Source organism: Melozone crissalis, unplaced genomic scaffold (genome assembly GCF_028551555.1).
Source record: "Melozone crissalis strain CALT ecotype California unplaced genomic scaffold, PUWL_Pcris_2 ptg000026l_1, whole genome shotgun sequence".
NCBI classification, from domain to species: Eukaryota; Metazoa; Chordata; class Aves; order Passeriformes; family Passerellidae; genus Melozone; species Melozone crissalis.
In genome coordinates this window covers 9384364-9411510 of record NW_026535804.1, presented here as the reverse complement: position 1 = coordinate 9411510, position 27147 = coordinate 9384364, and the positions used below count along the sequence as shown (strand labels likewise).

Below are 27147 nucleotides of genomic sequence, written 5' to 3'. Positions count from 1 at the left end.
CAGGGCTCAGATTTGAGTCACAGCATCCCATCGCAAGTTTATGGCAAGCTGCAAGAAATCTTGTTCTTCCCCACTTCCCAATCCCATTTTCATTTGACCACAGCATGTTCCAATTCTTGCACAACTGGTGCTGCATAGCTGGTGCTGGGAAAAGCAGTGAAAGAGCTGTAATTGTTTATGCAGGTTAATGTCCCAGCACACACAGCCCATTTCATTCAGCCACAGAGCTAAGCTTATGCAGTACCTGGGAACAATTTGCAAGGAGACATAACACCCAGATTTCATCTAACACTTTCAACAACTTTTATTTTATCCCTGACATTGACTTTGGGTTACTGCTGAGAGATGGGCAGATATGGTGAGAGCAGGAGATCAGGCATGAGATCCCACTAAAGATGGCGCATTTGGGATGTGCTGCATCCCAAATTCTGCTCTTGCAAACTGGAAGTGTGTCCTGAGAGCTAAAACCAGAGACAGCAGTCTGCCTGGATGTGCAGATCTTCCCCAGCCACCCACTAGAGTCAGATCTGAAACACAACAGCAACACGTCCAACACTGTGCAACTATCCCAGCTGTGAGATTCAAGATTGGCTGGAGATGATAAGAACAAGCAACAACAAGAACAAATCCTACTTCCTTCCCTATAATCAAAGGTTTTCTTGCATTCCTTGTGCTGCTTTCCCCCAGTGAAAGGAAGAGAGGACAGACAGCCTGTAGCTCTCATATAATTATCAGTTGTCAACTCATCTGAAAGACACCCAGTAAGCTCCTGCTGTGTCAGATGTACAATTAAGTTGTTCTGCTCTAGCAAGGACACTGCATGAGTGAGAGGGCTTGGAGGCTCCTCTTTCTCCCAGCAAACACAGGACAAAACTCTGCTCTCAGTTCAAGCCTGGAAATGGCCCCAGCCATTTTAACCTCAGTATTAGTTCAGTCCTTCACTGCACTGTCATTGATTTGGATGGAAAATCAGTTGTTTTCCCACAGCCTCAGACTGTGGTTGGTGCTGCAACTCTGTGTCCTGCTCTGTGGATGCCATTTGCACACACTGCAGCCCAAGCCTGGCAGGTAAACTGCTTCTCCCATATCCAACCTGTGCATGGTCCAGTCAGACTCAAGCACTGCAGCACCCCATTCATAACAAGAAACACTTGCAAGCACACAGAAAAGCTTGGAATCCTGCAGTCAGACATGCTGGCATTACAGAATTTCGTTTAACCTCGCCTCACTACAATGTGGCATAATTTGGCTTATTTGATATAACAAACACAAGCTCTGCTGCTGCAGCTGATCAGATCTATGCTGTCATTTCATGGGCTCCTAAAAAGTCCCCTTGGGCTTAGATGTCACTTAGTGCTCTCCAGAGTATCACACTGCATGGCAGATTAATGCTCCATATTTATCCAAAACATTAGGCCAACATCCATAGGCAGTCTCTGGACTGCTTAGTGCAAGCCCTGAATTTGGGCTCAGCACTGAGCCCATATGTGTGGATTTTGTCCTTTACAGCTTTTGGAATTAAGAGAGGGAAGCAGAGGCACAGGATATTGCAAACCCATGGCCTGTTTAGAGCAAGTAATGAGGGGTGCAGTGTAAGAAACCGAGGAGAATGGAGGATTCAGAGTGCTGGATGTGTGTGAATATGCACATGCTGTCATGTGGCAGCAATAAAACATCACATTCTCCATTACTATTGAACAGAACACTTTATCAGATACTCTCAGTAAACTGCAACAGTGGTTCCACCTGCCCACCCCAGAAATGAGCTTGTGTCACACACCAATTGCTGAGCAGAGAGGTGTCTGCAGCCAGGGCCAAAACCACTACACATCAACTGCTCCTGGTCTTCAAAAGGGCAAGATTTACACACTAGACAATGTCAAGATAAAGCACTAATTAAATAAAAGTGAAAGTCAGTGGAAATTCTGCTTGGTGTTTTTCGCTTCATAAAGATAATGGAATAAACTTAAGACCTGCCAAAAGAAGAAAAGAAATATGCCAGAGAAATCACCATCCAGCACACAGCACACAGTCAGTGACCTCAAATTCCAACAGCAGAAAAAAGGCAGCAGCAAACCCTGTGCAAATAACTCACCAATAAATATTTGGAATGAGGGAAAACGCTTTAAGGACGAGCTGCTGAAGTCAATCACAAACAGGGATCAGTGACACTAAAATAATGGAACTAATCTAAAGTATTTACTCTCAGAAGTGGAAAAATCTTACAAATAGAGCTTTGAAAGTGCTGTGTACTTCTAAAGCACTGGGTTGCTGATGCAGGCTGAATACTGAGAGAGCACTGAACACCTGCCTGCCTCTGTCCCTTATTGAGATGTTTCTGCTGCTGCTCATCCACCACAAGAGCTGATCCCACCAGCACCCCAGTCCCCACTGCAGGGCTGAGAACATACCATAATATTCAAGCCTAGAAGCCCCTGAGCAGCCAGGGAGCTGCAATGTGCATGGGAAAGGTCTGTCAGGAGTGATGGGAGTCCATCAGCCTCCCACCCCTGGGTAGCAGCAAGGGATGGAGATCACAAGCAATGGCAGGAGCCACTCTGCCCATAGCTGGGAGGAAATTCCCAGGAGCTGCTGTTTTCACGTGCAGCCAGAAAAGCCAGAGTGTGAGTGAAGTAAAGCTCCCAGTTAGGGAGGAGGCAGGCCAGGATGTGACCAAAAAGGGATCCCTGCAGGTCTCCAAAGGATGACTGACACAGACACAGCTTTCCCCTGTGCAGGGCTGTGGGGCTGGGGCTGGATGGGTAAGGACTCCTGCGCAGCACTGCAGTCAGGCACCTACTCCTGTGACTGCATCCTGTGCACAAAAATAGGGAAAATCCTGGTCAGGCAGAGAGATTGGGCAGTTTTTCCACAACAACTGTTCATAACACATCTCTAAGAAGCAAGACAGAGACCTATAAATATTTAAAATAGCATTTATTAATCACTTCCTTGTTTCTTCTATATAAATGCTACTTAACTGCTTTGGGAATTGGGCTCCTGAGTTTAAAGTACAGACTGGAACAGCTGCTGTTTCTGTAGGAGAACCATTACAGGTCTGTTCCATCAATCAGCATTTGATTAATGCTTAGTTACATCAATGCTGAAGTAATGGAGAACAGAGTTAGACCCTTGAAATGTCCTTCAATCAAAGGAATAAAATTCCTAAAGAGATTTCACTCATCTATTAACAGGAAAGAAGGAATTCTTGTTTTTTTCTAGGTGGTTTTCCACTAGGTCACTAAAGCCTCTGTTTTCTTTTGTTCATGTTCCAGTGTTTTTAAGAGTGACAGAGGACACAAAGGTTCTCCCTCTTGTTATCTCTTTCATGCCAGTAAAAACAGAGTATGAGACTTCTGGGGTTTCCAGCAGCAAAGACCAAAGATAGTCAGTCTAAGATGAAACACCTTTGTTTTTGTTTGAAAAGATCAATCTTACCACAAGGACAAAGACATGGAAAACACTTAAACAACTGCTCTGCTTGCATTGAAAACTTTTAATTCAAAGGTCCAGGTTTGGCTAAGCCCAGTTCAGGCAAAATTATGAATCTTGCATACAATCAGAACTGTACCTTCCTTCCCTGCCACAGACACAGCAACCCTGTCTGTAAAGATGCAGACTTGAGCTAGGTGTAAGTTTTTGTTCTTCTTGAGCAAGAACAAGATCTGTCTTTAAGCAGTCAGCAGAGGTTCCAGATCACAGCTGTCACTGGGAAGAAAAAGTAAACACTGCAGAAGGATGTACAGTGAGTGCAGTGGTCACAGTGTTCAGCCACTGCTCTTTAGCCTTTTGCATTTAGCAATGCAGAGAAATCTGCTGATACCCTTTGAGACTATTTCCATCCTTCTCCCTTCTGCATTCACTACAGCTCATCCATTAGCATTTCTGCTGAGTGCCCTTTAGTTGATTTGAAAGTGCCAGGACTGATTGTTTGCTGAGTCTGTCCCATCATTTTAAAATCCAAGCACAATTTAAACACACTGAACAGGCACCAGGAGCTGGACCTTATTCTCTTCCACTCTGTCTCAATGATTCTGACACTTTTTAATTTTCCTTGCATCTATTTTTAGCTCTGTCCTAACCACCATGGTCCTTGGTAAAGGATGTTCTTCTAAATGCAGAGCTGATCCTCTTCCCATTCTCTTCAAGGTATTTGTGACAAACAGATTCATCTCTGCTCTGGCCACCCTCTGTGGACACAGGGAACCCTCCTAAAGTCAGAGGAGCTCCACAAGACTGGGGCAGAAAACCACAGCATCTTTTTTACAGATTGATTTCCAGGCAGCTGGTCAAACTCTGGTCATGAACACTTATGGCAGAGAAAGAAATGGAAAAGCAACTTTTGTCAACTTCATCAATGCACATTCAGTCTTTTTACACCAGGAGAAAGTGAGATGCCACATTCCAGGTGGTAGCTTCTGACAACACCCCACCTTTGATTTAGGAAAAAGATGGGATGGGGAAAATTCACATAAGGAAAAAGCCACTTAGAGACAACAAGAGTCCTGAGAATTATGAGTAATTTGGCCAATTTCCTGACAGATGTGACACTTTCACATGATGCCTGCTGTGCTGACTAATGCACCAAACTGTCACAATGTGTTGACAGACCTTCCCTAGTGAAGAGGAACCTGTTTATTTATTGTTAATCCTCCTACTGTAAATCGGCTTCATGGACTGGCACAAATCCTTCTGTTCCCAATGCGCAGCTTACCCAAGATGCAGACTCTGCTACACAGGTAGTGCACACAATCTGCACACCTGGAGATTTTCCTGCATGCCATTTCCTGTTTCTCAGTTACTCTGACTAACCTGATTGCTCTTCACTGCAAACAGCAGGGCTCTCTGGAAGCCAGGAAGTGTATCTGAAGATCATCTTAGGTGTGATGTATTCCAGCATGTTTTCTGCACCTGGGTTATTTAAAAAGGTCAGATGCAATTGCAAAGTATAGATGGAGGGCACCTATATGAAAAACGTTCTCTTGAGCATTTTATTTTGTGTCATGTGTATGTGAGCTTTCTCACTGCTGTCTGTGCCTCAGGGAGAGCTCAGAGAGCTTTAATAAAGTGCTAAAGCAGTTTAATTTGCCAAATAAAAAGATGATTCTTATAATTCACATGATTTGATTTAAACACTGGAATATTTTATGCCAAACAGGAGTCAATGCTTGAGTCACAGTGGCTAGCACAGGGCTGTTGGCAGCCAGAGTCTCCAGTTCAATCAGAAATCACTGCAAAGGAACAGACAGTGTTTGCTTCCAGACCAAGTAGGCTGTCAGAATATTTTGTGTTATCATCTAGTCTGACAGCATTATCTCAAAGTGTTTACTCAGACCTGTCCTGAAGATGCACTTTGGAACATCTTGATCAGCAAGCTCCTTTCCTTCCCAGCCCTGCTCTGCTGTTCAGACTCCCACCTTGCAAGAACGCTGAGCACTTCAGCCCCAGTTCAGCACAACCACAAAGCTGAGCTGCCAGTTCAGAATTCTGCAGGTTCAAACCCTCTGTCTGTCAAAAGAACTTCCTGGTTCTCCATTTTCTGTTTGCTAGCCTTATGCCCTTAGAGCTGTCTCTCAAAGACATGGTCCTTGTCTCATCAGGAATATTATGCTATAGCTTGGGAGGACTGATTCAGTAATACCCAGGCATTCCACTCAAATATCTCAAACATTTCACACCTACTCTCAGTAGCTTCTTCCACTGCTTAGCTCTTACAGGTAACAGAATCAAACAATAAATTAACCACCTTATTGAAGAAAACCTGTGGTAGTGAATGGAAATGGCAGATTTTTACTCTGCTTTTAGAAGTTAAGAATGAACTGTACTTTTGCTATAGAATTCTATAGATGGTTAAAACCCAGAAAATTTAATTTTTACATCCCTCATGCTTTCAGATTGATTTCCAGTCAATCATGTTAAAACAGATGCCCCAAATCATACAGGACTTTTTGAGGAGAAAGAAATATGGTTTAAGTTAAACAAATCACAGCTATATGTATTCAATTTGAGCCTTTTACTCAACCCCACTCCTATTCAACAGAAACCACCAATGCTTTTATCTTAACACACCCAAACCCTACTAACATCCCCAGGAGCACCCATCTCAGTGCTTGGCACAGCTGAGCCCTGGTTTTTCCTCTCCTTTATTGTCTTTTTACCAATGGTACAAACACTGCCACGTGTTTCAGACCATCCATCAGTGCCTGGCTACACTCAGGCAGAGCAGAAGCTGTGCAGGTTATACCAGACTTCCTTGCAACAATGCTGTTTTTAAGATCTTCCCCTGCCTTTCAGACACCTTTTATTTTGTTTTGTTTGGTTGTCTTTGAGTTGATCAATTTTCAGCAGAAGTAAGGAAGTTTATCAAGCTTGTCAGCATCACAAGCTCTGGAACTGCATGCTGTAATTTCAGAAGGTCCTGGTTGCACATGGATCACAAGCTCAGCTTTGGTAAGAAACGTGTTCCTCCTTTTTCCCCACTTCAGGAGGTGTTGACCATCCCCAGGGCTGTCCACACACCAAGTTCCTGTGCAGGTTGACACACACCACACCTACACCAGACACATTCCCGATCAGCCCTGTCACCTCTCCTGCTTCATCATCAGCTGTGATTCAGTCTTGGCACATGCAAAGCACTGAAAGGCTGTGCCCAGGAGAGCTTTGCTGAGGCGCTGGATGGACCCTTTTTGATTAAAGATTTCCACAGAACTGCCAAATCCTTTTTTCTTATCCAGCTACCTCGAACTCAGATTCTCAAACTAATTCCGCAGAGAGCTCTGGCAAGAAATCTCTACTGCAAGCAAAAATATCGAACATAAAACACTTGATAGTCATGTTGCGACCTGTTCTTAACTTGGGTAACTTTGCACCAGCAGCTTTATTTCCCTTCCCCACCACTCTTGTGAATAGTATTTAAAAAACTAAGAAAATTGGAATTATTACAGGATGCTGACCTTCTCAAGAGGGCCCAGGAAAGTCATACATTTCTTGTGTGTTCCTACATGAGCACGGGCTCTGCAGTGCAAATCAAAGCCATGACTCTCACTGAAACAGGATTTACCACCTCAAACCTCGTGTTGGTTCCTAAGAACCCAGGGGAGCCACCTTCTTCAGCCTGAACTTAGTTGGTAAATGCTCCATCAAACACCTCCTGTAACTGCTCAGATTTGAGCCTTTACCCTAAACTAAAGCAGGGCCTGGTGCTGCCTCCCTGCCTGCAGGGCTGGGTGAGCAACTGCTCCCCGAGGGCTCTGCAGCTACCGGGAGATCTCAGATCCCATCAACACCCGTTCAACTCCATCTGATGTCCACAAACGGTGATAACAGAACAACAAGCTCTGAGCACCAGTACAGCATGGCCAAACCTGTCTTCTGAAGCCGCCAGTTGCACATTTGGTGTATCACACTGTTACATTCCTATCAGCAACAGCAAAGAGGAAAAAAGCAGGGATGAGAGCAGCACTGCTCTCTCTCTACCGCCCCAAGACACTCTTTTTGTAACACTTGCTCACTGAGAGCCAGGCCTGCTGGAACCTAAGCCTTTTTTTCAGATCTCCTACCATGTGGTAGACCCTGAATATTCATTACCTATTAAAAGCTTTGCATGTGTAAATTCATCCCACAATCAAGTGAACTGATTTATTCACACAGCTGAGTCACACTCATTTACAGTCTGTGACCTAAATCTATTAATCTGGCACCAAAAAAACCCCATTTATTTTATTATTTTATTTTGGTCCTATTAGTTGAGCAAAGATGAATATTTTAAAATCATGGGGGGGTTTTCCTTTCAAGCAGTGCTGACACACAGCCTGTACTGAGCCTGCTTTCCTTGCTGGTCCCAAGAAGTGGTGCAGACACTGCTCATGTTATCTGGCATGGAGTGACCCATTTAACAGAGAGTGCACAAAATCTTCATGGGAATCACATCAGCTCTTTAGTAAGAGTCTCTGAAGTGCCAAGCAGCAGATAACATGGAAACCTCTCCTAAAGAGAACTGTAACTCTCTCATTAATAACAGAAAGCACAGCAGCCAGTTCTGACAGAGGGGAAAATTGCTCTGTGGAGAGCAATGAGTTATTGTGTCTAGCACCTCCTGAGTCTTTTCCTAGGGCCAAAGCAAAATTTCACTAAGTCTGTGCTGTACTTGGGGAAATAAAATCACATTTTCAAAAATGACTGGAGTATTTTAGAGCCACTGATTTTTAGAAGAACTAGAGAATCATTAAATACAGTGTAGGGGGTAACATTTAAAATGCTGTCAAAATTTAATCTTTTGACAGCCTCTCCTTTCCTCCCCATTTGATAGCTGTGATATTCCTTGAGTCCATTTAAGCTTCTGAAGAAAGATGGAGTTTTTAAAAGGTTGAAGTTCAGTGCTGTGCTGAAATTGCAATCACAATCTAATTACAGTGTGCACTGAGCACACGCTTTGGGTCTTAAAATCCATTTCCATTGCAGGCTGGCAGTTTACTCCTAGAAATCAATTCCTGCTTGTGGGGATTAAGATACACACAGGTACTCCCTCAAACAGTGACTCCCTGTTTCACAGGGTGCACTTCACCAGTTATTTCCTTTGCATTCATTCACTGCTGACCATAAGTTTGCAATCCTTTAGAAGGGAACATCCTCCTTCCCCCTTCCCAAGGAGATCCTTCTGTCCAGCAGATTTAGGGAAACCTCAGGGTGGAGCTGATGGTGGCACAGGGCTACTGACAGCAGGTTCACCAAAGCTAAGCAGGAGTGATGACTAACAGACTGACTGTAAATTGGGAATGTTTCTATCAGCAGCGAGAGTGGGAGAGAGAACACAGGGGAAAAAGAAGAGAAATTAAAGTTGAAATAGTATTTGGTTAATTAAAGAAGTACCTTCTGTGACTGGCACACGTGTTATTCAATGAATGAACCTTCTAAGGCACTGGGAGCTGTAAGGCAGTCACACAGTGTGAAAAGGGAAGGGAGGTACCAGCTCAGCGAGGTTCCACTTCGCTGGCACTTCAAAGGACTGAGGACACGCCTCTTTATCCAAAATCCCCGCTCCCAAAGGCCAATTCTGCAGCTTGGCTCTGCAGAGGGAGCTCAGCCTGGTGTCCCTGAGGGCTCAGGAAACACCTCTGGAAGCCAACAGGAGTAACTGCAGTGTCTCTTCAGCCATCCTCAGCCATCCTCTGCCATCCAGAGGTCTGGAAGACAAATCTGATGCTCACGGTCCTTCCAGAACAAAGTCAAACAGGGCAGGGGGTGGCAGCTGTGGTGTGATGTTAATGTTTCACAGCTGTTATCCATGGCAACCCTTCCCCCTGTAAAAGGTATTTGAAATGTGCCTCTTTACACTTCTTCCCTAAAATAGAGTCATCAGCAATTTCCTGCCATGGGAGGAGTGTATTCTCCTACTCTCTTCACCCTGTGCCACAAACCCAGGGAAGCAGCTCTACAGAACAGTGCAACATCTACAAAATGCAAGCAGTGTCAGGCACTGAACTGGGAGCAGTGCCACCCGACAGAATGTATTGCTGAAGACCTGCTGCAGCAGCCAACTGCAATAAACCCAAAGGTAATTTATGGCCACATTATGCCACCAACTCAATCAAGCAAGCTTTTCACCTGAAGTGTTGTGTAAATCATCTGTGTTTAGGACCACTTAGACCAATCCCTCCAAAGCTCCCTTCCCTTCCAAACAGGTGCCATTTTGCTGTAACACAACCAGAGCTTAACAATGACCCTCGCTCAAACAGGAGCGCCCACCAAAAAGCCATGGTGAGTCCAGAACTGAGGCTGTCCCTGAAGATGGAAGGAATAAATCCAGAGAATAACACAGTGAGGCCAGAACATCACACATTGCTTTAGAGAGTCTCCAGCAGAAGCAGTGCCCAGCAGGGCTGTGATGCTGCAGAGTGACAGTGGGGATTGCAGTCTGTTCATGATGCCTCCCTTGAGGCACCACCCATCCTCCTGCATTGAATTTCCCTGCTGCCTGGTGCCCCCCTCCTCCTCCTCCTCCTCCAACCATTCTGTGGCCCCAGGCAGCAGACTAGAGCAGCAGTTTGGCCCTGCTGTGCCAATGCACCGAATATTCAGTGCCCACCCCGAAGAAACCCCTGATACAGAGCATCACCAGCCCCCACCACCCACTCGGGGAGAACAAGGCAGGAGTACCATGAGGATGCTGCCACACACCAGGGTTGTCAGGCTTCTGAAAACATATTTAGAATGCCACAGGGGAAAAAAATTATTTCTCAGAAAAGAAGTGCAGTTGGCAGTAGTGAGGCCAAGAGTACAAGAAAAATATAGTAAGAGAAATCACATGGGCTTACACACACAGAAAAAGCAATATGTGCCACAACCACTGGCAAAATGCAAGAAATTTGGGAATATTTGACCTTTCCCAGAGGTTATCTGGGTGACTATCTAAATCAAGAAACAAATTATCTGCATCTGCCAGCATTTACACAACAACAGTAACTTGACCTGTGCCAAATTCCCTGTACATAGCAAATTGTCTTTTCACCCATTGGAAAGACAAAAGACATTGTGAGCTTGGTTAGGGCCCAAGCTTGCAATCCTGCTGAAAGATGTCCAGAAATCCTCTCCAGCACCAGCAGAGTCACCAGTCAAGGTGACTGCAGGACACAGGAGAGGTGGTAGATTATTGATGAAGATCATCATCTGCCACCCCCAAAGCCTCACTGGCAGTCAGAGATGCACTGACCTTCAAATTCAGACCTTCCCAAATGACAGCTGTCCACAGCAGACTGCTCAAACCAATTTCACTCTCTCTCTAAAGAAGCCACATTTGACTGTCTGATTGGAAGCAAATATCACAGCACTTCCCAGGGAAACGCAGCCGAGCGTGCAGAGCAGTTTGTGTTTGGCAAAGAGCATCAGTTCCCAGGTGAGGAGGCAAGATGCAGCTTTCCTCAGTGGAAACTTCCAGGCCTTGTAATTGCTCAGCAGGAAAAGCAAAACTGACATTATCAAAGCTCCTTTGAAGATGTGTCCCAAAGCACTCCTCAATTCTTTATTTTCAAGCAATCCCAGAGAGAACTGAGGAATGAAAGACACAATTCACTCTTCAGGCTGGAGGCTAAAATTCACAAGTTTCCCCCATATCTGGCTGCAATAAATGAATCATAGCCAAGCAAACATTCATGGACCATAATCCTACATTCTCTTGTACCACACTTTAAAGCTGTTCCTAGTTCCTGCACAAACTCACTGATTTTCTTTTCATGCAGATTACATTGTCTTGTCTCTTACATGGCTTGGCATTATTCATGGTTTTGCTTTACCTGCTGCTTTATTTTCCCCACAGCTCTGGATAACTGCAACCTGAACACAACTCCATTAGGCAGAGAACTGAACAACATATTTTCCCTTCCTCCAACATCCACAAAGTCTCTGCACTTGCTCAATACATAACTTGGTAAAAAATTGATTTTTCAGCTTTCTTACCAAGTAAAGGAAATCAAACCCATTTATTCTTTTTCATGTTTCTCAGAAGAAAAAAGAAAAATGCTTTGTGTTGAGCAAAATGTTATGTTTTGGAGCATTTTCACTAGTTGTTTGCCAAATATTCCAATTTAAATGGTGTCAATAAAAAGCTAGTTAAAATTAAATCCATCAAGATATCATACTTATAAGAAACCCCAAAAGGTGAAGTTAATTATAGTTCTACCTCTTTAAGGCAAAAATAATGTGCCAGACTGATAAAGCAATTGTTAAAGAATCTGTGTAAAGTGTGCAGCAAAATTCTCCTACAAAATTCTCCTGTAGGTTACAACACTGAGAAAATGGCCTTAGAACACATCCCAACATACACATCCTATATTAGGCTCAAAACTGCCCATATAGTCACTTACTACTAAACTAGCAAGGTCACCCATATTTTAGGATAGTTTCTCAAATCTGTTAATACCATGCAAACACATGGACAAAGCTGTTTGCATGTTTGCTTGGATATTTTATCATAACAACAGAAGTGCCACTGGAAAATAATATCCCATTTTCCAGAAGCCATCTGGATCCCATCAGGGAGAGTCAGCTCATCTGGAGGTGATGGAGCCACCAGAATGTCCCCAAAGGGGAAAAAACCAAGTTTGACAATGCAGATGTATATGTGATGTTATGAAATACTTGAAAAAACACATATATAAGTTCTGAAATGCAATCATTCTAAACCACCCCTCATTTCACCAGCCCAATATCCTCTGTATTCCAGAACACACCATCCCAGTACCCTTCCCTCTAATTTCAGGAATCCTAACAGAGAAAAGTCTCACCTGTTTCTGAGCTTTTCACTTGACCCCCTAAAACCACAATGCTTCACCCAAACTAAACTGTCAAAGCAGCTTTAAAATCCAAGGAGTCACTGCAGTTTTTCCAGTGCCTGCATTTTGTGCCCCGTGCATTGACCCTGCTTCCCTTGTTGTATTTTGACCCCACAGTTCAGCCCTGTCTCTCATTCTGGAGCTGAACATCCTTCAGAACTGAAATGGATTCAAGGCTTAGGAAGGAGCCCTGCTATTATTTATGATTTAACTGCACACAAAACCTGAAACCAGCACACACAATGACAGAAACACCTGCAATCTCTCCAAGTGAGGCCCTTCAGTTGTATCTTGAGTAAAAGGGTATCATACAGTGCTTGGTTCACACTCACTCTGCTGTTGTAAAACCATATGTTGGGGTAGTAGTGATTGTGTCTGACACTCTCTTTTATCATTCGTGTGCTTAATCACAGCCTGCACTGAGTTAACCACGCTCAGGGATGGGTTTACTCAGCAGCCTGCGCCAGGATCTAGGTCTGAGATCACGTGTGCTCCCAAATCCTGCATATTTTAAGAACTGCTAGAACTCCTGAGCAGACAGTCTGATGCAAAAATCAGATCAAGGATTTTAAAATGTTTGTGAATATCAGCATTAAAATCAGATAAAATTAATAGAAAACTATAATGTCAACTGCACAGAGAATAAAAACATTAAACATTTTAAGGCCTTTTACTTGTTTCCAGTTCATTGCTACAAAAGCACTGCTGCTGAGCATGAGTCAATTGTGCTAAATTGCAGGTAACAATGCCATTTAGAAGCCAAAAAAATTTCTGTGTTGGGGATCACCCCCACCAACACTGGATGGCAGTGGCTTTTTCTCCCTCCAAGACTTACCCTCCCTTCCAGCAATTTTGTTTAATTTGCTTTTCAGAGCTTAATCATATTAGAGGAATAAAATCAATACATGTGAGAAATCTGAAATCCTTCATAGGATCTGCAGGAGCAAATTTCTGGAGAACATGCAGGCACATCACAGACAAAGAACACCAATTTTACAACTTAACAGCATGGACTGAATCAGGATGGAGGAAGAAAAATTTGCATAGAAAATATCTGGCCCTCTCTGGCAGCTAAATGTTTTAACACACCACTTACATATGCTACTTTCTGTACTGTACTGTCTTCTATGCTTCATTCGTGCATTTTTTACTTTTGCATTTAATGATACGTCAACACAATATCACTGTACCTGTGCTAAATGCAAGCACTGTGGTAGTTTAATAGTTTAATTCATTTAAATATCAAGAATTGCTATCAAAATTGATTTCCTTTCCTTCAGGCATTAAGAATTTACTGTTTCAGATCACTGACTTGTGTTGCAAAACACAGCAATAATCAATTCCTAGCTGTACATGCATCAGTTCTCAGCTGTACCCCTCAGAGCTCTCACCTTTGAAATGCAAACATTACATAACAAATTAAACTCATGAGTGCACAGCAAACCCACAGCTCCTCTCTCCACCACAGTGCTTTGGCAAACCTTTCATTAACACTAAATACCAAGCTTGCTTTATGTCAGCTCTTTAGAAATACATGCTTGGTTTCAGCATTTTTCAAAAGGCTATTTTAAACATATTCACTGCTAGTTCGTATGGAATTAGGGAGGCTACAGTGGCTGTACCTTTATTAATCCATAAACTGAGCACCCACTGTTCCACTTCAGAACTCTATTTTTTCCAGTCATTGTAAATCACATTTAACATCTGGGTCATTAGCAAATAGAGTTTTAAGGAATCTGAATGCATAGCAGCCTTGCTGCTGCCTAGAAAACACTGTCACATGGGACTGCTCTTTGTATCCTTGATACTGTCTAGGCAAATATTTTATTTTTTCTTTCAATAATTATTTCCAGGAAAAGCAAAGAAAAAGTATGCCCTTATAAGAATGGCAGTATCACTTGATAACACCCTTTTGTTTCCATGTTTCAGTGCCAAAGTCTCTTTTTTCTCTTTTTCTCGTGGCTGCAGACTCATGTTACCAAGAAGATATGAGCTATTCTGTCATTGTGCACACTGACAGGAATTTTGGTTCCTTCAATTTCTGGGTGCAACACTGAGCTGCAGACAGGAGTAGTGAATTCACTACTGAAATTCACCCAGGCTCCTCAGAAAGACTCTGGATTGTCAGGCAGTGAAATCACAGTCCTGAATTACAGGAGAAGCAGCTTCTGGAGTGGTTACAGCACAAGGGCTGTTTGGAGTACCACAGCCTCAGCTCCTGGGACAGCAAGGGAAGCACCAGGAATGCCATTAAACTCAGCCACAGCCACAATCCACTGCTGGGGCTGCACTTGAGGTTGATGCCTTTAACATTAACTGACTGAAATTAGCAACACTGCTGTATTTCCCTATAGCAGGTTTTTTTTTTTTTGGCCAGAAATTTTCATCTCTTCATGAGAAATACGTGAACTCATTTTTAGCTATTTCTGTTCTATACCACTAGTAAACCATTGGCTTTAAGTGAATTACTGTCCACTCATGTGAGTAATTGATACTGGCCTATACATTTTATTAGCTGCTGAGGCTCCCTTTCAAGTGTGACACTGCTCAAGTCGATGAGCAGATCTCACCCTGACAAAGATGACTGCGTGAGCACCTGCATGGTTTGCACCTCCAAAAGGCGTTTACCTGCCTCAGAAAGAAGCTGTCAACACGCTCAGCTTACTTCACTTGTTGCTGAAAACTGAGTGTGGAGTTTAAGCAGAATCTGGCATAATGAAACATCAACTGGCACTACCCTGAAACCCACATTCACACAATCCCCTGCCAGAACTGGGGCTTGCTGAACGTGTCACTCACAATGCTCCCAGACACTTGGCTGTACTGCAGCTCTTCCCCAGTGAAAGGGAGCCAGATGGTGAGCGACTCTTGGCATTTCTCAGTGTTATGTGAAGTGTTTCTTTAGCTAGTGAGCACATGCCATCCAGTCAAGTCGCTGTGGAAACAGCCCTTGGTGCCTTTCTTCAGATTTCTACACAAGCGGCAAACGCCCCATTCACGAGGAAAGCCAGACCCAAGCACGGAACCAAAAGTCTCAGCTAGGAGTTTGTGTTGTCCTGGAGACAAAGAAGCATCTCTGAGGGATTTATTTCATCCTTTGGTCCTGCTACAGCCTCTGAGTGTTCAACTGCTCATCAATGTCCACGGAGACAGATTGATGGAGACCCAGTTAAATGCCCTCAGTCAGAGGGGATGAGCAGAGGCCAGAATGCCCAACTAAGTACAAGTTCCACAGCTGTGTGTATATGCAGGCAGTGCTTGACAGCCAGTCAGGTCTGCTGTAAATTCAGGAATTTGGAGACCTGGTTCTGTTCCTGGCTCTGCCAAATCAATACAACCAAATCCTTTTTTTCTCTAGTTGAACCACACGCTTCGCAGGGCAAAGTAAAAACTTGCAAGCAAACTTGCTAGAACCTATTAGAAGCAGAGATTTCAAAAGCCCATTAAAATAAAATAGAAAAAGTTAACCAGAAACATTACAGTTTATTATTTTGGCTGTGCAGGTAAGGAGTGCTTTGCTTGAAGGGAAATCTGCTGCCTTGCTGCAATGATTTTGCCTTGGGGCGGTTTTCAGAGAGTTGTTATCTTTCAGAAATAATAAAATTCAGCATGTTGACTTCACACCACACACAAGAAAGAAAAAGAAAACAGAAAGAAGAAGAAAAAAACCCACAAAAGGCTAAATGCCCTACAAACCCTACTAAAGTTAGTATTAAGAATTTGTAGACTCCAAACTTTGGATGGTGGTGGCTCTGAGGAGGTAGAGAAGAGACAGAAATCTGTGCACCCTTCATAGATACTCTCTCATTTCATAGACATGACCCCAGGCTACTGTTGGTGAGTACCAGAATTACTCAGTACACAGTGCTACAAAATAGGATCCTATTTTGAATGGAATAATATTCTGTTTGTATTTCATAGCATATAAGGACAAATCAATCTTCCACTGATGCTCATGGAAAGATTTCTTTGGATGTAAAGCGAGCCCAGATGGATGAAGCCCAAGAAGTTTAGCATAATCAAAAATATAATAAATTTTCATTGACAGTAAATATGTTCTAATGTGTTAAAGAGAACTGCTCCCTAGCAGTGTATCCTCAGTTTAATTTCATGAGATGCATTTCCACACAGAACATGGGATCTTCCTGCAAGGTAGAAAGCACTGTGTTCCTTTGGAGAGCAGATTCTCACCATCTCCAAACATCAACTGTGATTCATCACACGAAAAGTTCACTTTTAACAAGCCTTTAAACTAGAGTTGCTCACCTACAGTGGTGGCTCTGGAGTAAATCTGCACTTGGAAAATTGATTCTGTATTTCAGTAGCAAACCTCTTTGGGTGATTTACAAATCCCATTTACTCAGCTGCTCCTTTGAAGTCAAGGGACTTCCAACACCAACTACACCAGGCACAGGGAAGTAAACCAGAACAAGTTATGTTGTAACACTGACAGATAAAGAAATAGGATATATAGATAAGACTTCTCTGTCCCAGTTTTACAAATATCTTATCAAACACTGCCAGTTACAACTGAAAGAAATACAAAGCAAGCATTTCTCAGCACTGGCACTCTCTCCTGTGCCTGGCCAGCAAGGCAGCCCATCCTGAAACTATCACTGACAACTGGTACTTTTCTAGCCCTGTCTTGACTGGGATTTCCAGTTTTCTCTTTCTCTCCATTTAAATATTTTTCTACTAATATACTCCAATTCACTCTAAGCTTATGAGATCATCACCTAAACCCTCTGTTGCATCTTACAGAACCCACTCCACTCTTGCAACCTGAAAGATTCCTAAAACCGAAAAGAATTGTTGTGACCTCAGTGTCATCCTGCTGCAGAACAGCCAGTGGAATTTTTGTCAGCCTTCCTCAGTGCTGCACAAGAAAGCCCCTGATCTGCCTCCAAATAAACACAGCAGTACAAAAAGCAATTTGGATGCAGTTTATCTGGCAATAAGGATTTTAAAATACTTCTATTAGTTTATATAAAATTATACAAGAGACAAATAAACCCAAAATCAATAAAACTTGTTACAATTACTCATTTCTCCTTATTTTGCTTGTTAAAACCACAAACTGCAGCTTCTCATTAAGAAAATGTTTAAGACCTGTGACTATCTGTAAGTAATAAGCCTTCTGTCTCCTGATTTCCTGATTTAATTCACAAGCTGTGTTCCATTACAAGTGGCAAGCTAGAAATACACAATTGGCTCCAACAATTACTTGAATTCACTCTGGCTTTGCTTCCTCTTTGGCATCCCTTTATAAATCACTGTTTTATTAGCTCCTTACATTAATTTGTTTTATTGCACTCTAAAAGGTTGTTTGACACTGGTTTTCCAAACCTCGTCATAGTCCCAACTTCACTCCTCCTACCGGGCACCCAAAGTTGCTGGGGTGCATCGTGAAGCATTGAACAGTAAAGTGCAACATCCCAAGAGGATGAAATTGAACAATAAAGTGCAACATCCCAAGAGCTCTGCTAGGAAAGCGTTTCCTGCTGGTTCATTTCGCTGGAGCTGCAGCCCTTGATTGAATCACTGAAGGGAACTGTTTCCATCCAGCGCACGGCGTTGTCCTTACCGCCTCTGGCCCGAATCCCACTCCCATCTCCACTGATGTCACGATTTACACCGGCCCCACTGACGCAACGCTCCGCCGAGACCGGTGGCGCGACTCCAGATTTACGCTGTGTCACCGAAGGGCTGGGGGGAGCAGGGATGAGGAGCTGGGGGGAGCGGGGATGAAGGGCTGGGGAGAGCGGGGATGAGGAGCTGGGGAGAGCGGGGATGAGGAGCTGGGGGGAGCAGGGATGAAGGGCTGGGGGCAGGCAGGGATGAAGAGCTGGGGGGAGCGGGGATGAAGGGCTGGGGGGAGCGGGGATGAAGGGCTGGGGGGAGCGGGGATGAATGGAGCCCTCATGCCCGGGCGGTTTGGGGTTCCTGCACAGGTGCTTCCCTGACTACCCAGACACTGCCGGCACCGCACCGGCTCCGCTCCCAGTGCCCCACCGAGCTCAGCCCAGCCAGGACGGACAAAACCCGGAATAAAATCAGCCCTCGAAAGGAGCCGCGAGCGGCCCCTGTACCCGAGGAGTCCAAGGCTGCCCCGAGGGATGGGAGATGCTCCTGGGGAAAGAGGGAGCCGGGCTGGTTTTGGGGAGGGCTCCACGGGAAAGGGGGAAGGCGGCTGATGGCCCTGAGGGCTCCAGGCCGCCAAGGGGAGGCTCTGGCATCCCCTGAGCAACGGAGGGAACCCGAGGCACCCCGAAAGGAGCGGGACCGGGACCGGGCTGCCCCGAGGCACGAACCTGGGGCTCCCGAAGGGACGGGGAGCGCTCTGAGGGCAGGCGAGTGACGGGCGGCCCGGGCGGGGTCTGGCCACACACAGCAGGTGAAAGTTGCGCGGGGGGCCGGGAGTCGCCGCACTCACCTCATCCCCCTGGCCGAACTGCAGCCCCAGGGCCACGAAGTGCTCCACGCGAATGAAGCCGTCCGCATCCTCATCGCACACATCGAAAACCTCCTTGAGCTTCCGCAGGAACCGCAGCAGGCTGGCCGGCTCCATCGCGGGCATTAACTGGAGGCCGGCGGCACGGCCGCGGCCGCAGCAGCCATGATCGCCCGCGCCTTCAGCGGGTGCGTGACATCAGCTCCGGGGAGCGGGGCGGGAGCGACGGCGAGAAGGAGGAGGAAGGGATGGAGGGAGGGATGGAGGAGAGCGCAGGGAGGACGCGAGCCCCGGCGGAGGGAGGGAGCGAGCGACGGGCGGGAGAACAATAGGGCAGAGCGGGAGGATGGCGCTGAGGGAGGCGCGGCCGCCGCCAGGGGGCGCCGCGGGCAGCAGGGAGGCCCCGGCGGGGCCGGGCGGGACGGGGAGACGGAGACCGAGGGGACAGCGGGACCGGGGACACGGAGAGCGGGGGGACAGCGGGACCGGGGGGACAGCGGGACCGGGGACACGGAGAGCGGGGGGACAGCGGGACCGGGGGGACAGCGGGACCGGGGACACGGAGAGCGGGGGGACAGCGGGACCAGGGGGACAGCGGGACCAGGGGGACACAGAGAGCGGGGGACAGCGGGACCGGGGACACGGAGAGCGGGGGGCCAGCGGGGACCAAGAGGACAGCGGGAAGGGATGTGGGAACAGCGGCGATGGCAGGGAAGCCGCCCGAGGAGCGGAGAACGGGCAGGGAGCGGGGCAGGGTGCACAGCAGGACAGCAGCAGCAGCAGCCCGGGACGCAGCTGGCCTGGCATCCCCCGGGCCCTGCGGCAGCGCACGGACCCTTCCCTGCTCCATGCCTCAGTCCGACACCCCACATAAAACTGTCACACTGCAATATTTTTGCTTAGAAAAAGCCTGGTCTGAATAGTTCCAGGGTAGAGGGGAGAAGCCGAGTATGGAGAGTTAAGGGGCAATTAAGGCAGGGCAGGAGAAGCGCAGCTCCCCGCGCTCAAGCGAGCAGGCAGAGCCGGGGAGGGATCCCCGCTTGGCCGGGCACTGCCACTGCCCACCCCCGCTTTAATCAGGCAGAGCGGAACGAAGGGGGGTCCCTGTCTTTGCAGGATTCCTCATTAAAGCCGCCTGCAACTGCTGTGCTCCATGGCTGGGTTTTAATTTGATCTCTCTGCTCTGCCCCTTTTCCTTCTCTCAGAGTGTTTTGGGCTGCTTTTGAAGCCCACAGCTGTGAGCTGCCAGAGGGGAGAAGGGATGGCTCTGGTTCCTGCACTCAGACCAGGCACGATGAGTGCAGCTCTAGGGCAGGAAGGAGCTCAGAAGATCAGGCTCAGGTACTCAGCGCCTCTGCCAGCACTCCTTTCCTGCTGAAGATGCTGAGTGCAGGTGACCATCAATCACCGAGTGACGTCCTGCAGGTGATTGATAAAGCTGTCCAACTGAAATGACCATGTAAGTGCAGCAGGTTTTGAATCGAGACAGGATCCATTCATTTGCTTCTTGCAGTAGGAGAGGTCCATATGGCCCTTAACAACCCTGAAAATTCCACGATTAGAGCAATCTGCTCAAATTTATCTCTTTTGTAGAAACCAGTGTGTTCTCAGGAAGTTTTATTTCTTTGAGCATGAGTCTCTCATCACTTTTATGTGCAAATTCAAGGTTTGGAAAGAAGCTGGCTTGACAGCCCTGTAGCCTGCAAGTCAGTTGTCAATCAACAACACAGTGACAGCAATACAATTCCCCACATATCCACCCTCAGAGAGATAAGGAGCTGGTTCCAGAGCCTCTGCCACTTTGATCTTCCTTTATTTTTTACAAAAAAAAAAAAAAAAAAAAAAAAAAATCACAGAAGAGTTCTCCTTTCCCTCACTGATGTACTAAATGGTCTTTCCAGTCTGGGGAAAAAAAAATAAATCAAAGTGCAGAGATCAGATGTGAACCTTGGGAAGCAAAGAATTTCTGAAGACGTATGAGGAGATGTGAAAGGAAAAAGGGAAGCAGAATATTTGATCAGCAATCTTCTCTGGAGCTGTCTAGTTAGAGCAGGATTCCTGAGATGTGGGGATGTTTAACTTTTACCTTGAGACCCTTGAACTCTTCAGGTTATATGGGGATTGAGCTCAGCACACCCTTGGGGACACATTCAAAATGTGTGAGCTGGTAGCCCTTGGAGTTGTGGGAAGATGCCAGGAATCAGTTCCTTAGTCTAACTGCTCTGAAGTCAGTCCAACCTCTTCAAAGGCTCAGAGCACATCAGTGTCACAGTCCCACCTCGTTTGCTGAGCTTGTCTCAGTGACTCCTTGCTCTGACTCCCCTCTCCGTGTGCAGGTGGGCAGCTGTGCCCAGACTGGGAAGTGGAGTCACAATAAATATTGTGGTAGGAAAAAATTTTAAAAAAGGAATATTCCTGTCTGTCATGACCAGAGGAAGAGTTCCCACACCTCAGAGGGGTTGTGCTCAATTTCATGAAATCCAGTTAATTTCCACTGACTCTCCTTTACCTTCTGCTGGAAGACGAAGGAACTTGATCTAGATACCCAAGTAAGGGGCAACAGGGATTTACATCAAAACTGTCATCATTAAAATCTGTGTCAATCTTGCATTAACTTGGAATGGGTGGATTCAGGGGATAAAGATTTGGGTTTAGACACTGTGGTTTGGGGAATTAGTGCTGAAGTCCAAAGACTGCCACAGACAGCCTGAGTGACAGCAAGCACTGGAATGAGGCTGATAAGAGATCTGGAAAGGTTGTAGAAGCTGTCATTGCAGACAGCTGAACATGTGGAGCAAATATCTGACAGCTGGGAGATGATCTGATAGCAGTGAACATGGGAGAATTGGGATGAGAGATGCTGTCAGTAAGGGTCTGTGATCCTAAAGCTGGGGGTGTCCCATGGGGACTGAAATCAGGACAGTGAAGCAAACACTTGCCACCCACTTGCTGGGCAGCTGCTCTGCCAAGGTGCAGTTTTCAGGACTAAATCCAGGAGGTTGTTTTTTATTTCCAGTGGTGGAGCTGGCATTGCTCCTTGCTCATCCCTGATTCTCCATTTCTAGGTAGGACATGCACCACTGGTCTATTTTCCCTTCTTGGTATATCTACCTACCTGTTTAATCAGAGATAATTGGCAACTTCTCCATTTGACTCATGAACTATGTGAAATAAATATTTGACACACTGCCACTCTGGTTTCCTTCTAGAACTTGAAATATGACAAGTGGTGGTGCTACCATATTTGCATGCTAAGAATAAATAGTTCAAGAGGAAATATTTCATTGCATACCACAGGCCATGGCTGTCATTTGCAGGATTTCTTTACAATCAGCTGCTTTTCCATCAATGTCAGTTCCACTCACATAGCAAATTGTAATCTGGTGTCAGAAACGCTGTCTGAGGAGGGCACTCCCCAGGGCTGATGGCCCTATCTATAATTCTGGTTGTGTTCCAGCCACATCCAGAGACCAGCCCCTAAGCTTCACAGTACAATTTCTCTTCATAGTACACAAAATACATCCCTCCTTGAATATTTGGCTTCTCATAGTCTTACTGTATTTTGAATCAAATCCTGTTTCCCATTGATTGCTCTGGCTAACCACAGATAACAGATGTACTTTATCAACTGGACATTCTCTTTAAATATCACAAACAACAGGTAACAGGCAGAAATAATCAGCTTATTAACAGCCTTGCCCCTGAGAACTTAAAAATACTTAAGAGGTAATGGAGTTTTCTCAGACTAGCTTGGAACAGTTTGGAACAGAAGCAAGATACTTGATTTTTTTTTTTTACTGCCTTTCCTCTAATCTATTTTTCTATTATAAAAAGTTAAACAACAAGAACAAAACTTAAAAATTTTTGGAGAAATGTTTCTATAGGCAAGGATCTTCCTTTGAAATTTTCTTAATGCTATAGGACCTCACCTTGTAAATGTTTTACTGGTTTGATTTTACACAGAGTGATGCTCTTGCTTGATTTCAACAGCATTCTTGCCAGGTTACGAATTAAGCATGATGTCAGATGAGCCCAGCTAGAGAGCAACTGCACTAAATTCAAACACATTAATGCCTTATTTGTTTCTTCTTACAGCACACATATTGCACAATGACCAAACTACCTGTCCTCCCGAAGTTACAGCTAAAATAAACAATCTCTGTCGAGGTTCCATAGAGCCGATTCCACTGGGAATTCCCAGGATCACAGGAATACTGCCGGTGTTCCAGGGACAGCAGCAGGGCTGCAGGTGCCAAGGCCAGCGTGTCCCCCTGGCATTCCGAGGTCTCCTGACTCCACCGAGTGGCCGCTCACTCCACTGCACCTCTGTCCCAAACCAGGGCATCCGCCTGCCGAGGCTGGCAGGAATCAACCTAAAGCCGAGCTGAATGGACGAGATTTCTCCCTCTCCACATCCCAGAGTCCTCCAGGTGCCCTGGGGCCAAGCCTCTCCTCTCGGTGCATCCCAGACACCTCCCTGTGCCTCAGGGAAAGGACAGCGCCTGCCCGCTTGTCTCTGAGCAGCCCCAAGTCATTGGGCAGGGTACATTCCATCAGTTATAACATACAATTACATCTGGCAACCTCTTGAGAGCAATAAAATAGTTAAAGCTCCAGGAAAACTCTGTGAAAAGCAGACCCAGTGTAGTAGCAGCAGTCATGCTCTCTTCAACTTCTACCCCAAATTGGGCTGTTAGGTGACACACAGACATTCCTCTCTGGCTCTAACAAGGAAATGACATTAATAGACCTAAGCCCCAGATTCCCAGACATTTTTCCTCTTTTCCTTCCCTCAATTTGTTAAAAAATAAATGAATCATCTGGAAAATCGTCTAGCAGCTGTAACAAACTGAGGATGCACCACCCAGTGTATTTTGTTTTAGCCTAACTCACCCATAACACAACAAATGCACAGTTGGAAGTCATCTTTTACTGCTTCAAATTAAGTTTTAACACCTTGCTGATTTTGTCCTATCCAAGATGGACTATACACATCTGAATACATACATTCCATCTGCAGTTTTAGTAGAGCTGACTACAGGAATTTTATTCCCAGATATTGCTGTATTCAGCAAGGAGAAATGGGAGAGAATAATAAAATTAGAACATGGTATACCATACTGACACTAATGTCAGTCATCACTTGTGTTGTCTCCAAACAGATGGAGGGAGATGAGTCCAAGCTGGCTGATAATGGGAGATAAAGGACAGAACAAATTTATACAGGAGAATGTAGGTGCAGCATCTTTATTGCTGTGACCATCCACAGGCCAAGTGGGGCTGACTCTGGTTCAAAGACACTGCAAACAGCTTGTAGAGAAATGGCCCTAAAAAGGACACTTCAGGACCAGGGAAGCAATAGAAAACAGCTTAACCAGGCTGGTTCCAGCACCTTTATAGATGAACTTTATACCTTTACAGCTGCCTTCAGAAATGAGTGGTAGGAATTGTCAAGTCTAGGCACCACAGTTTGCAGATGGAATTATTCCAGCTGCCTCTTAGAAGATTCACAGCATTTAAAAACTAATACAGCCCTATTCAGAACAGAATCTGCCTATAAATGTTGGTGTTGAAACTGGAGGATAAAAACTAGGGGAGAAATGAGCTCTTGGTTTTGAATCAGCTTCAGTAAAAGTGTGATGTTTGCCTCTCTGGCCTTGTTTTTTCAAGTCCCCTGTGAATCTGTCCTTGTGTTTGCCTACGTGACATCCAAGTGAAATTTGGACAAGTCCTACATCCGAAAGCTTGCCTTACCACAAGTGTGCTTTGCATCCAGAATTGTGCAATAATGAGATGGAAATACTGAACAGCAGAGCCAGTGACACATTAGCTGGAATCTGTATTTTTTTGTCTTCTGAGACACAGTGCTGTGCCCTTATAGTGCTTTATTTTCCAGCCTCAAGTAGGTTAGGAGCAGGGAATAAAAAAAGGCATGTCCTGAAGACTGCCACTTTAGGAGCATTTCAGACCAATGGTGGAAGTTCAGAGGTCCCCCATGGGTGGGACATGGCTTAGGAGTATTCCCAGCTGGTTTAGACCATTGCTATAGTTAATTCAATAATCAATTCTGCTAATGCTTGCCACTGAATTACTTAAACACAGTATAGAGTAATGGTCAATATATGAAATATATCAGCATGCTTTGCTTTCCTTGGCAATGTTTTAGATGCCTGGTTGAAAACTGCTGCATTAGGTGTTCATGCTAACACACCCCTTCTCCTCCAACATGGTTCTCTGCTACCTCAATCACCCACCACAAAGGAAAAAATCCTCTCCAAGCAATGACCAAATGGTTCATTTGTTCCTCCACAAGACCTGTAACTACTCCTTAACTATCAAATCTATCATACAGCAAATGCTAAAACCAGGTTCAGAGAAACTTTGTGAGAGTGAACTCTGCTCTGTTGAAGTTCTTACTGTTTCTGCATCAGTTTGTGGGCCAGATAAATTGCTACTCCATTCTTGAATCCCCTCTGGAAAACCATGAATATGTCTCAGAGTTCAGAAGTGACACATAAAAATTGTGCTGCCATAAATAAGAATACTTACAGGGTAACAGACACAACATGACAACGAAGAAGTGCTCCAAGATTTCCATCTTGCTTCAGCACACAGACATTCTTCTTTTGTTGTGGCTTTGAAAGAAACTTCTAAGTTTCTTTCTCTGGCTTGGAGAAGGTAGATTGTTATAGAAAGCCAGAACTGTTCATGCTGAAGCAGCATGCTGAATTACCAAATTTTAACAGAGATCTGTTCCTGTGAAAATTAACTTAAACTGATGGTGAGCAAAATAAGGCTACCTATGCAATCAGAGCCTACAGCTGCAGAGGATGAAATACAAACACTGGGCTGTTTCCTTCAGAGTGATCCAGCATCTGTAAAATATCTTATTAATATTTAGAATGAATCACTCTAATGGATTTGCCAAGTGACTGCCCTTATCTGGAAAAGGCACAGTGCATGAAATCAAAGTGGACAAATGATGTCACTGCCAATCAGATACACAGCAGGACCTGAACTCCTTTCAAAGCAACTGATTTCTTACAGCACCTGCTGGGCAGGTGACCTACCTTTGTGAGGATCTAGAGCTGTGACACACCCGTGACAAAGCCTTTACTGGAGTAAAACAAATTTTCCTTGATGCTAATGGATTGCTGCTTTGTTGTTTGCATTTCAATGAACCCTAGTTAAAAGCCTGTCTCCCTAGGTTTTCATTCTAGCACATTTAGATTTGGCATAGCCCCTAAAACCAAGAAATCGTTACCACCAGCCTTCTTGACACCATCTTTTTTCATCACAAGCTGTCTCTGCCAACAGAAAAACCTGCTGAAGCTAAAACAAAGCAGGAGAAGGAACAGATGCCTCAAGCCTGTGACTGAGCACCAGCCCATGGCAAATGAATCAATGTCCCATTTGATAAAGAGAGGTGAGAACAGCACTAAACTGATTTCTGAAGAGATCACCTTCTCAGTTAATTTCCTCTCTCAGGCCCAATAGTATTAATTTAGGATTAATAGAGAATGTTGTATATAACAGGACTGAGGACCAACTCAAACTGCTGTCGTGGTTTAACCCCAGGCAGCAAACAAACACCACAGAGCTGCACACTTACTTTCCCCCTGAGACAGATGGGGGAGAGACTGAAGGGTAAAAGTGAGAAAACTCATGTGCTGAAATCAGGACAGTTTAATAGGCAACAAGCAAATCAAAAGGAGGAGTTCATTCACCACTGAATTCACCATTCCATGGGCAGGCAGGTGTGCAGCCCTCTCCAGGGAAGCAGGGCTCCATCACACACAGCAGTTATTTGGGAAGACAAACAGCATCACCCCAGTGTCCCCCCTTCCTTCTCCTCCCCCAGCTGAGGCTGACACCCCTGGCCTGGGACATCCCTTGGGCTCAGCTGTCCTGGCTGTGTCCCCTCCAACCCTTGTGCCCCCAAAAGGGCCCTCACTGGTGGGGTCTGGTGAGGGCAGAAAAGGCCTGGTCAGAACTGCTCAGCCACAACTAGAACACAGCTGTGTTATCAGCAACCTCCAGCACAAATCCAAAACATAGCCCATACTACCTACTAGGAAGAAAATTAACTCTATCCCAGTCCACACCAGCACATTACCCAGGCAAAAACATACTGATTTGCTAAGGAAATTATTTTAAAATATTCAAAGAATGCAGATATGCAAATTTACACACTGGTAGCAACCTCCTCTTGTTCACCTAAAAGTCAAAGCAGAAAATAATGTCCTTTTCAAGCAGTGAAATCAACGTGATGCTGAAGAGAAATGAATTAGACCTATTTATTGAAAAAAGAATTTCAAAAAACAAATCTGGATCTGCATTGCTAAAGGTCTCAATAATACAGGAAGGGAA

At 45.1% G+C, this 27147-nt stretch overlaps 1 protein-coding gene across 2 annotated transcripts in view; it reads right to left on the bottom strand.

The window, feature by feature from the left end:
- The window catches only part of RAB11FIP4 (RAB11 family interacting protein 4), a 110223-nt gene extending 91118 nt beyond the window's left edge, over positions 1–19105 (bottom strand). For both annotated transcript variants that reach the window (XM_054278852.1, XM_054278853.1), the window contains exon 1: positions 18760–19105. In XM_054278852.1, the coding sequence (XP_054134827.1) occupies positions 18760–18903 (144 nt within the window). In that variant the 5' untranslated portion in view covers positions 18904–19105. The remainder of the gene's footprint in view (positions 1–18759) is intronic.
- Between the last annotated feature and the right edge of the window lie 8042 nt (positions 19106–27147).